This window comes from Quercus lobata, chromosome 10 (genome assembly GCF_001633185.2).
Source record: "Quercus lobata isolate SW786 chromosome 10, ValleyOak3.0 Primary Assembly, whole genome shotgun sequence".
In the NCBI taxonomy this organism is placed as follows: domain Eukaryota; kingdom Viridiplantae; phylum Streptophyta; class Magnoliopsida; order Fagales; family Fagaceae; genus Quercus; species Quercus lobata.
In genome coordinates, this window is record NC_044913.1 from 33244741 (window position 1) to 33256958 (window position 12218).

Consider the following 12218-nt stretch of genomic DNA (forward strand, 5'->3'; position numbering starts at 1 on the left):
TTTAAAAATAAACCCAAAAATTTTAAAAAATTTAAAATAAAAAAAAAAAAAAAAAAAAAGGAAAAAAGCAATTTACACTAGTCAACTTTGCCCAAAAATCATTTAGTCCTTTAATTTTGAAATTGGACATTTTAGTTCGATAACTTTGCCGAAAAATTATAATAATCCTTTAGATTTGAAGTTGGTCATTTTAGTTCAGTAACTTTATCCAAAAATGATTTTAGTCCTTTTAGTTTGAAGTTGGTCATAGCAAATCATTTTTGTCCTTATAATTAAGGATTACAATGAATTCTGGGTGAAGTTATTGGACTAAAATGGCCAGTTACAAACTTAAAGGATTGAAATGATTTTTGGGTAAAATTACTAGACTAAATTCAAACTTAAAAGACTAAAATGATCTTTGGGAAAAATTAGCAAGTATAAATTGCATTTTTGCTATTTTTAAATTTGTTTTAATTCATACCCTTAGTGAGTCTCCATTAATTAAAAGCACACTAAATTACAAATTGCACCCTCTAACTTTGCCTAAAATTCAATTCAATTTTCTTATTTCGCTTTCATTCAATTTGGTTTTTTTTACTTTCAACTTTGTTCAATTTAGTCCTCTTGCTAGCCTTGTCAAATTGAGCCACTAAGGACTCCCAAATGATGTATTTTTGTATTGAACAAAGTTGAAAGTAAAGTGTAAAATTTGTAATTTATCCTTAAAAGTAATATAAATTCACATTGAATTGTGATTATAACCTATCTAAACATCAAAAGTTTTCATGTGGAATTATAAGAGCCTTGGTGTACTGTTTGAGAATTGTGAAAGTATATAGTTTTTTTTTTTTTTTTTTTGAGAGGGGTGAAAGTATATAGTTATTGTAACAAAAATCTCACAATAAAATTACGTATTGTATATATAACCTTCTAAAAAAAAAACGTATTGCATATATAAGCTCATGCTCAAATCATAATGGATGTCCTTTCACATTTTTCTTGCTTGAGTCATGTGATATCCTATAAAAACATTAATATAATTAACATAATATCCTTGAGTGAACTCTAGATTTCAATAAATTAAAAAATACTACATCAATTAAAAATAATACCAATAATTTCTATGAATTTAAAAGAAGTTTAATTATTTTAAATATCTACCATGATTTTTTTATTCTAATAATGAAAGTTGGGTCAAACATGTTGTGCTTGCACCATATGGCTTAATAAAAGTGTAGGGCTCTTGGGCCCAGGAGTTCATTATCTACCTGTATATTGGGCCTGTGGCCTAAGCCGAGGACAGCGATCTGTCCGAGGAGGAGAAGTCTTTGTCAGAAGAGACTGTGTTAATGAATAACAAGGTTAGTTTTGGTTATAATGGCTCAAGAGAGTGGGCCGAGGATGAATATGTCCTCAGCTAGAAAAAGCCGAGGTCCTAAGAGATGGTCTGTCAACAAGGGTGACGATCCCGGAAATTCAGTTGGAGCAGATAAGCATTGCAGAGACATCAGACAGGGAGGAGTCCTAAAATATCTTAGGAGAAAACTGTTGCCTCCGCATTAAATGCACTGCAGCTAACTCTCTGGTCGCATTAATGTGGAGGTGTGCTTGAACAGTGGATTTCAGCCTTATAGCTACTACATAAGGACTTATGGGGAGTGCTGATGGGACAAGTATCCACACCAACCATCTGGCATGCACGTGGAAGGTGGAGATGAAAAGGAAAGACAGTATAAAAGAAGAAGGGGTGAGTGAGAGAGGGGATCGAAAGAAAGAGGGAAAATTACTATAGCATTTAAAACTGACTTTGTAATCAAACTTGAAAGAAATACATAAGAACAGACCTCCTCAGACTTTGCCGAGGACAATTTTCTTCATTATAAACCTGCTCAGTCACATCTTCTTCTCCTTTAAACCTATTTTCTAGTTAGTCTAATTCATTAGAACTCAGTTTTCCAACTTATTTCTCTACAAATTCATTGTTTTGGACTTTTTGGGGCTAAGTCCATCCATAACTTAGGCTAGGATCACAAATCAGGTCCGTACAATTGGTGCCGTCTGTAGGAAGTTACTGGTGTGATAGTGAGTTTGACGTCCAACTATGGTAGGTTCAGGTTCAAACCAAGCAGAATTCATGGGGTTTCAACGTCAAGATTACTTCCGTGAACTTAAGCAAAGGAGAGACCAGGAGGGGAGCATACGTACTACCCATACTAGTAAGAGCCATTCTTGGGGTGGTAGTCATCTGTCCGAAGAGAAAGATACCAAAAGAGAAGCTTACGTCACTAACGCAGAAGGTGAGCTCCTTCCAACTCTGATTACTCTTCCGATGATGAGAAGGACGCTGACTATAGACAGAGGTCAAGGACTCCCCCCAACAAGTCTTTCTCATATGATGAAGACTACCGCCATGAACGCAGAAATAGAAATTCATCTTCGGGAGGCATGGGAAATGATGTTATGAGTAAAGCACTTAACCAAATTTCCAAGTCACCTTTCACGTGCTGGATTGAGGGAAGGAGACTTCCTCGGCAGTTCACTCAACCCACATTCACCATATATAACGGCAGAACAGATCCTGTAGAGTATGTTAGCCACTTCAATCAAAGGATGGCTGTACATTCCAAGAACGAAGCCTTGATGTGTAAGGTATTCCCATCCAACCTGGGGCCTGTAGTAATGAGGTGGTTTGACCGTTTGAGGGCAGGTGCCATCGATTCCTTCAAGGAACTCACTCAGGCGTTTAGATCCCGTTTCATTAGGTGCAGCAAGGTTCCTCGGCCTTTAGCTTCCTTGTTATCCTTGTCCATGAGAGAAGGAGAAACCCTGAAAACATATTCGGACAGATATTGGGAGATGTTCAACGAGATAGATGGTGATTTTAATGATGTAGCCATCGGCACTTTCAAGCTCGGCCTACTTGCCGTGCATGGCTTAAGGAAGTCTTTGACTGGGAAACCTGTTACTAGTATTCGCCAACTCATGGATCAGATTGATAAGTACAAGAAAGTTGGGAAGGACCAGCAGCAGGGTAGAAGAAAGAGTAAGGTTATCCTTCAGGAGAGGAGGGATTTCAGGTCGGACTGCTACAACAATGACAAACCTCGGAGGGATTTTGCTGGGTAGTCTGGGCCTGTAGTTTCTCAAGCGGTTAACACCGTATTCCGAGAACTAGTGCATCAAGTTTTGGAGAAAATAAAAAATGAGTCATACTTTAAATGGCCGAACAAGATGAGTGGAGACCCTTTGAGGCACAACCAGAGCCTTCATTGCCAGTACCACTAAGAGCGGGGACATACCATCAAAGACTACCAAACGTTATGGAACCATTTAGAGCAACTGGTCAAAGAGCGGAGGTTACAATAATTTCTGTATCGACCCAACGAACAAGGAGACCAGTCAAGGACAAGGGCTCAGGGCAATGCTCCTTCAAGGCCCTCGTTAGGTACAATCAATATCATTTTTTCTACACCTAAGAGCACTAGTTCTCGCCTTTCCAAGGTGATGTCTGTAGCTAGATCACCAGCCAAGGACTCCAACTCTGAGCCAAAGAGAGCTAGACTGGGGATTCGACCTTTGTTGAGTTTCTCGGACGAAGACAAGATTGGAACCATCTAACCACATGAGGATGCTTTGGTGGTCACCCTCAGAATAGGGGGGTATGATGTGAAGAGAGTAATGGTAGACCAGGGCAGTTATGTAAAGATCATGTACCCTAACTTGTACAAAGGACTAAACTTAAAATCTGAAGACCTAACAACCTACGATTCGCCTTTGGTAAGTTTTGATGGGAAGCTTGTTACCCCAAAGGGCTAGATTAGGTTGTCTATACAGGCTGGGTCAAAGGTAGTAGAAGTGGACTTCATAGTAGTGGATGCATACTCCCTCTACACGACCATTGTGGCCAGACCCTGGTTTCATACCTTGGGTGCTGTTTCTTCAACTCTGCATCAAAAGGTGAAGTATCCGTCAGGAAACCGGATTGAGGAGTTGGTAAGGAACCAATCCATGACTAGGCAGTGCCTCATGTCTGCAATTTTGCATCAGCTAGTAACTCAGTCCTTGGCCTCAGTTAAGGAAGGTTTATAGCAGTCAAAGTCTCTAGAATTACCTGCAAAGGGGCCAACCGAGGAGGCCAAATGTAAAGATTTAGAGAAATTTGCCGTAGGTGATGATCCAGAAAAGTTTTTTCAGGTTGGAGCTTAGCTACCACCTCAAGAGAAAGAGGATTTGGTGGTATTTCTCAAAAGGAACGTTGATGTATTTGCTTGGAATGCTTACGAAACTCCGAGGGTGGATCCGAGCTTCATTTGCCACCATCTGAATGTTAGTCCATCTGTCACCCCAGGAAGCAACCACCTCGGCATTCATCTAAGGAACACTCTGATGTTGTCAAGGGTAAGGTGATGAAACTTAAGTAGGCTAGGGCTATTAAAGATGTTTTTTTACCCTAAATGGCTAGCTAACACTGTAGTGGTAAAGAAGAAGACTGGGAAGTGGCGCATATGTGTAGATTTTACAGACTTGAAAAAAGCTTGCCCAAAGGATCCTTTCCCTATGTCTCGGATTGACCAGTTGGTGGATGCAATGGTGGGCCATCCTCGAATAAGTTTTTTGGATGCCTTTCAAGGGTACCATCAGATACCTTTAGCTTTGGATGGCCAAGAGAGGACAGCTTTTGTCACTCCTATTGGAAATTACCATTACAAGGTGATGTTTTTTGGTTTGAAGAATGCAGGGGCTACCTACTGGAGGATGATAACTAGGATGTTTAAGCCACAATTAGGAAAAAACATTGAAATTTATATTGATAATATGGTGGTAAAGAGCAAGGCAGAGTCCAAGCTTGTTAATGACCTTGGAAATATCTTTGCTATCTTAAGGAAACATAAGCTGTGACTTAATGCTTCCAAGTATTCTTTTGGCATCGAATTAGGGAAGTTCTTGGGCTACATGGTCACACACCGCGAGATAGAGGTCAACCCCAACCAGATTAAGGCAATCAACAATTTGCAACCATCTCGAAATCCCAAAGAGGTCCAAAAGCTTACAGGTATGACTGCTGCTCTAAATCGATTCATTTCTCGGCCAGCAAACAGGTGTAGGCCTTTCTTTCAGTTGTTGAACAAATGGAAGGGATTTAGATGGACCGAGGAGTGTGCCCTGGCTTTTCAGCAGTTGAAAGAGTACCTTTCTCGGCCACCCATTATGTCCAGGCTTGAGGTGGACGAAGTTCTATTTGCTTACATTGCAGTGGCCTTCCATGCAGTAAGTTTGGTACTGATTCAGGTTGACAGTGGTGTGTAGAGGCCAGTCTATTACATGAGCAAGTCATTACATGAAGCTGAGGTCCAATACTTACCACTCGAGAAGGCCATTTTGGTAGTGGTGCATGGTACGTGTAAGCTCCCCCATTATTTCCAATCACACACGGTTGTTGTCTTAACTCAGCTCCCGCTTAGATCTCTGCTTTAAAGCGCTGACTACACAGGGAGAACTGCAAAATGAGGCATGATCCTAGGGGCCTTTGATATCAAATATATGTCTCGCACTTCAATTAAGGGTCAGGTCCTCGTCAACCTGGTGGCTGAGTTTGCCGAGACCCCATCAGAAGGTAGATTAAAGGAGCAAAACGTAGATGGAAAATCGGTTGGTGTAATCTCCTTGCAAGAGCCTTTGTCCTGGAAAGTCTACGTTGATGGTGCAGTTAATCATAGAGGATTTGGGATGGGGCTAGTTTTGATATCTCCAAAGAAGATCACAATAGAGAAATCCTTGAGACTGGGATTCTCGGCCATAAACAATGAGGCCGAGTACAAAGCTCCGTTAGCAGGGATGACCATGGTTCAAAAAATGGGTGGAAAAGCAATGGAGATATTCTCTGACTCAAGGCTAGTTGTAGGCCAAGTCCAAGGAGAGCTGGAAGCAAGAGATCCTAAAATGCAAGAATATTTGAGCTAGGTTAGACACTTACAACCTAAATTTGAGTCTTTTATTTTATCACAAGTTCCTAGAAGTAGAAATGCACATGCGGACTCCCTTACCACACTGGCAACCTCCTCGGCATAGAGCTTACCTCGGGTAATTCTTGTGGAGGACTTGTGCAAACCCTCCGAGGCAGAAAGGAATGTGGTTCATGTTCACCAAATAAGGGTGGGGCCTAGCTAGATGGACCCTATTGTGTTGTTCCTTAGGGAAGATGTCTTACTTGAGAGTAAGTCCGAGGCTGACAATATACAGAGAAAAGCTCCTCGGTTTTGGCTATCCGAAGACCAAAAGTTGTATAAAATATCCTTTTTTGGCCTATACCTGCTATGCATACACCCTGAAGCAGTTGAGCTACTCTTGGAAGAATTATATGAAGGGATTTGTAGAAGCCACACGGGGGGCAAATCTTTATCTCACAAGGCCCTTACGCAAGGTTATTGGTGGCCGAACATGCAGAAAAAAGCACAGGAATACGTGAAGAAGTGCGACCAATTCTAAAGATTTGCGCTAAACATTCACCAACTAGGAGGAGTCCTCAATCTTCTATCCAACCCTTGGCCTTTTTCTTAATGGGGGTTGGATATTGTAGGCTCTTTCCCCAAGGCAGCAGAAAACAAGAGGTATTTATTGGTCGGCACAGACTACTTCACAAAGTGGGTTGAGGTTGAACCACTGGCAAATATCAAGGACGTAGATGCCAAGATATTTGTTTGGAAAAATATCATCACCCAGTTTGGAATTCCACATACATTCATCTCGGACAATGGACTTCAGTTTGATAGTAAAGCCTTCAGAAAATACTGTTGCGATCTGGATATAAAGAACAGATATTCCACTCTGGCCTATTCACAAGGCAATGGACAGGCCGAGGTTGTCAATAAGGTCATAGTAAGTGGACTTAAAAAGAGATTGGATGATGCGAAGGTGAAATGGGTGGAAAAACTGTCACACGTCCTCTGGACTTATCGGACTACTCCTCACAGATCCACTGGGGAAACGCCCTTCTCGATGACTTATGGGGCTGAGGCTGTCATTTCTCTGGAGATTGGATTCCCCACACTGAGAACGAGTTCTTTCACTTCAAACAACAATGATGGGCTATTGGAGAAGAGTTTAGACTTAATTGAAGAACGAAGGGAAAATGCCATGGTCCAATTTGCCTACTATCAACACAAGCTCAAGCAGGGGTATGATGCCAACATAAAACTAAGGCCACTGATAGTTGAAGACCTGGTCTTAAGAAAGGTTTTAGGCATTGCAAAGAACCCAACTTGGAGAAAATTGGGACCCAACTGGGAAGGGCTGTATCGTATCACATCAGTGGCTAGAATAGGTGCGTATTATTTAGAAGATCTAGAGGAAAAGGCTGTACCACGCCCCTGGAATGTAAATAACTTGAGAATGTATTATTATTAATGAAAGTTCTATTTACCCAATTTGGGTTTATATTGTGTGTTATGTTTTCTACCATCAATTTAAGTGTCAAATAGAACTTTGATCATGTCTGGCTTCTCGGACCACATACCTTGGGTAAATTGATATGTTGAGTTATTTTTTTAAGTGTTAAATAGAACCTTAGCTATGCTTGACTCCTCGAACCACATACTTTGGTAAAATTAACACCTTATAACATCTTTCTAAGTATTAAACAGAACTTTAGCTATGCTTGGATCCACGGACCATCTGTTTTGGGTAAATTAATACTTCTTGACATCAATTTAGGTATCAAACAGAACCTTGGCCATGCTTGGCTCCTCGGACCACATACCTTGTGTAAATTGATATGTTGAGTTATTTTTCTAAGTGTTAAACAGAACCTTAGCTATGCTTGGCTCCTTAGATCACATACTTTAGTAAAATTAACACCTTATGACATCTTTCTAAGTATTAAACAGAACCTTAGCTATGCCTGGATCCTCAGACCATCTGCTTTGGATAAATTAATACTTCCTAAAATCAATTTAAGTATCAAACAGAACCTTGGTCATGCATGGCTTCTCGGACCACATACCTTGGGTAAATTGATATGTTGAGTTATTTTTCTAAGTGTTAAACAGAATCTTAGTTATGCATGGCTCCTCGGACCACATACTTTGGTAAAATTAACACCTTATGACATCTTTTTAAGTATTAAACAAAACCTTAGCTATGCCTAGATCCTCAGACCATCTGCTTTGGGTAAATTAATACTTTCTGACATCAATTTAAGTATCAAACAAAACCTTGGTTATGCCTGGTTCCCCGAACCACATACTTTAGGTAAATTGATATAGGAAAAGCCTTCTTTATTACAGACTTTTTGGACTACACATTTAAGGTGAATTAGTATTCCTCATTGATTACTTTAATGTTAGGTGAAATCATTCCAATCAACAATGATCTTCACTGCAATAAGAGTCTTAATTAGATGCTCATGAGCATCATTTAAAGCATTTATAGGCATACTTGTATCTGTTTAAAAGTTGACTAACCCTTTGGCCCTATAAACTTGTTAATGAGTAAGGCACGAAATAGTTTTAAACCAATGTGCATGTTGCAACCTTGTGTATGTTCTTAAAATTAGAATTATGCTTGGCTGAGATGATTAACTTAGTATATTTCACTCCCTTTGACCCTATGAACATATTAAGTACTAGACGAGATAGAAATTATATTAGTATTTGCATAAGAATCATAGAAGTGAGAAAATTTCTCATAACTTTCATTAACAAAAGCCTTGAAGTGAGACGAATTAAGTACAAAATGGCAACTTGGTTACAAATTATGAAAACCAGAACAGAAGTTGCCAGACAAAACGAAAGAAAGAAAAAGAAAAGAGCTTAGTCTATTTCTTTTTTATTACTATCTTTCCTAGGGTAGGGGCCTTGGTTTGCTGAGCTGCAGCCTCCGAGGATCCTTGGTCTACTCCCTTGGAGTCACCCTTGGCTAGAATTGGGAGGCTTGCCAAAACAATTTCCATTATGGTATCCTCTTTATCTTTGGAGGGGCCCTGGGGAGCAGCCAGGGGCACGATGGCATTAACGGAAACCTTCTTGGTCATCTCAGCTCCTTTTTCATCTGCCTTAGGCTGCTCAGCCATTGTTGAAGGACTGTCAGGAAGGGGTGGGGGGTAGTAAACATTTTTTTCCTTCCTAAGCATAGAAGAAGCCTCAACCCTAACTTGGTTGAGGGCTTCATCCCATACTTGGGCACAGTAAATCCTACACACCTCTAGGAACTTAGCCTTAAAGGCTCCCTCGGTCTCGAGCACTCCAATATCATATCCTTCTTGTTGTGCCTCCTCCTTAGCCTTCTCGGCTTGATCTTTGGCCCTTTCAACCTACTCCAATTTTTTCTTTAGGGTGGCCATCTGCTCCTTTGAGGCGGCCAATTGATCCTCGACGTCGCAGAGAAGTAACCGCTGGTTTTCGACCTGCTTCTCAACGTTATTTAAGGTGGCCACGACAAATTTTATTTCTTTTTCCTCCTTAGCCAACTTAGCCTTCAGGTCCTTGTTGCTTTTCTCAGCCACATGGAAGGCATCCACGGCCGCTATCCTCCTCTCTTCTTCCTCTTTCATTTTCCGGTGGGAGGAGTTGACCATCTCCTTGCCCCTAAAAGTGGCTTGGATGGCTTGAAAAGGAAGAAGAGTTAAAATAAAATAAAATAAATAAATAAAAACTTAAGTTAAAACAATTACCATGGCCAAGTCCCTCTTCAGTCCGAGGAAGACTTCATACTGCCTCATTAACCTGAGGTCAGCCATGTCCTTAGGTAGCAGTAGGGACTGCTCCACTGCATCTGCCACGTACCCAGCTGTACCCCGTTGGAAGTCTTGGATGGAAGCATCCTCAAGGAGAGGAGCTCCATCCACCTCCATTCGTGGGGCCTAGATAGGGGTTGTAGCTTAGTGGTCAACCCTTTTATCTCCCTCAGTGGCTGACCTCGTCTGCATTGTACGGGGCTGCTTGGCCGCCCTCTGGTGCTCGATCTCTTGGGGGGAGGGGGGCTGATTCTTCCCACCTTCCATCACCTTTTTCCCTTTATCCTCCTTCCTTTTTTGGTCGGCTGGATCAGCTCGGAGGGGTTGGGTGGGTAAAGGAGTTGGGTGGGTGGAGGAGTAGGGAGCCTGGTTTGAAGAGCCTTATTAGGTGCATCCCTACTCGGCTGAGACTCTAGTAAATCCAGAAGAGTTGACTTTTGCTTCCGTTGAATCCCCATCTCGTTCAGTAAAAAAGCAGCTTCTTCAAAACGGCTGGATTGAGGGGGGGACGACTGGCCGAGGACACTAGTTGATGTCATAGGAGACGGGGGTTGGTTAAATACCTCGTAGAGATCCTCTGAGTCTGACTCTGAAACGTCTACAATCTCCTTTTCTTTTTCTTCTTCTCCCTCGCCTTCTTTTTTATTGGTAGGTTGAGAGGAAGTAGATGTACCAATTGTGTGTTGGAATGGAAAAACTACTCTAGGAATGCCCTCCAGGATCAATTGAGTGACAAGATTGCTTTCCTGGACGGGTTAAGTGGAGAGGGTGCCTTCTGGAACAAGAGCGCCTTTAGGGAGTAGAAAACCGAGGACAGCTACACTTATACACTGTAGACGGGGGTCTTTGGCTTTGATCATGCACTTTGGTGCCTGAAAGGCGAACGAGATCGGCTTATACCCCAAGATTAGGTGAGCATCTCACAATTGGCCATCGTTGTGTACGAAGACCTCGACTCAGAGTATTTTATCCAAACTCTCCCTGTTGACTAGTCCAAGGTTCGATTCAGCAGTGTGTCTATCTGCGAAATCATCAAGAATACAAATTTTTTTTTTTAATCAGATGTGAAAGTGGAGCAAACCAAAAGAAAAGAAAGAATTTATAAATGAACGCCTTAGACCTAAAACCCCACTTGGCTGCCCCTCTCTTGTCGGGCAGGGGAGGCCATCGTGCCATTCTCCTGGCACGATCAAAAAATCCTTATTTAGGCCTTTGTTGGAGTGAAGGCACTGAATGAGTCTAACTTTAGGATACCTAGACTTTAGGTAGTACCCTTACCCCTTCAAATGGTGGAGGTTGTAAACCCAATTAACATCATGATGGGTAAGCCCTAAACCCATCTTTTCATTGATGGCGTCTACACACCCTAAGATCCTAAACACGTTTGGGGCGCACTGGGTGGGAGCTAACTTGTGAGCCCTAAGATAATCGCTAGTCACGGTGCCCATGAAAATTCTCATCCTACCCTCTATGAAGGCAATCATTAGGATCGCCACTTCTCCCTCCTGCCTTTTTTCATGCCACTTTCCCTCTTTATAATAACTAATACCTACACCAGGAGGGATCTTATACAGAGCTCTAAAGCTCGCTAGTCCCTCCTCCGAGTTTACCAAACTTTTGAATCTACCCATTCTTAAGGAAGAATCAGACACGCTAAGAAGATAAATGAAAGGGAAGAAGAACCGAGGAGGAAAGGACACTGTGAAAAGAAAGATGTGTGAAAAATAAAGTGAAAAAGATTTATGAACACTTACAGGAGAAAGAAGAATGTCCTTGGACGGGTTTTTGGTATTTATAGGAGCACGAGTGAAATGGGAAGATTGGTAGATTCAGTGTATGTGTGTTAAAGTTTAGTGAATGCTAAAAGTAAAAAGAAGGTTTGATTTAAGCGGCATTTATACTAAGGAAAGAGCAGAGAGTGGGAAAATTCCCGCTCAATTCCCAGCAAAGCCCCCAACCGTTGGATTTGCATCACGCCGTAGAACGTGGGGGACAGAAAGCCGTAAGAATTTAATGAGGACGCATCTTGAATGCCGCAACACTAGGAACGTGTCTTGGGCAGTTAAAGAGGCGTCTTCATAAGTAGAGGAAGGACAAAATGAGCATGGAGCTAATATAGAGACATCGAAATCCTCCTTTCTTCCCGAAGAGCTAGAAAGAAGAATCTCGAGGGGCTATTGGGCCTAGGAGTTCATTATCTACCTGTATATTGGGCCTGTGGCCCAAGCTGAGGATAAAGATTTGTCCAAGGATGAGAAGTCTTCGTCAGAAGAGATTGTGTTGATGAATAAAAAGATTAGTTTTGGTCATAATGGCTCAAGAGAGTGGGCCGAGGATGAATACGTCCTCGGCTAGACAAAGCCAAGGTCCTAAGAGATGGTCTGTCAACAAGGGTAACGATCCCGGAAATTCAGTTGGAGCGGATAAGCATTGCAGAGACATCAAATAAGGAGGATTCCTAAAATATCTTAGGAGAAAGTTATTGCCTCCACATTAAATGCACTGC

The 12218-nt window shown here is 41.6% G+C and overlaps 1 protein-coding gene across 1 annotated transcript; it reads left to right on the forward strand.

Annotated features, from left to right (window-relative positions):
- Positions 1 to 2661: 2661 nt before the first annotated feature.
- On the forward strand, positions 2662 to 3108 carry LOC115964656. Its single transcript, XM_031083922.1, has one exon. The coding sequence runs from the start codon at positions 2662 to 2664 to the stop codon at positions 3106 to 3108; it is 447 nt and encodes a 148-aa protein (XP_030939782.1).
- The last annotated feature ends 9110 nt before the right edge of the window (positions 3109 to 12218 follow it).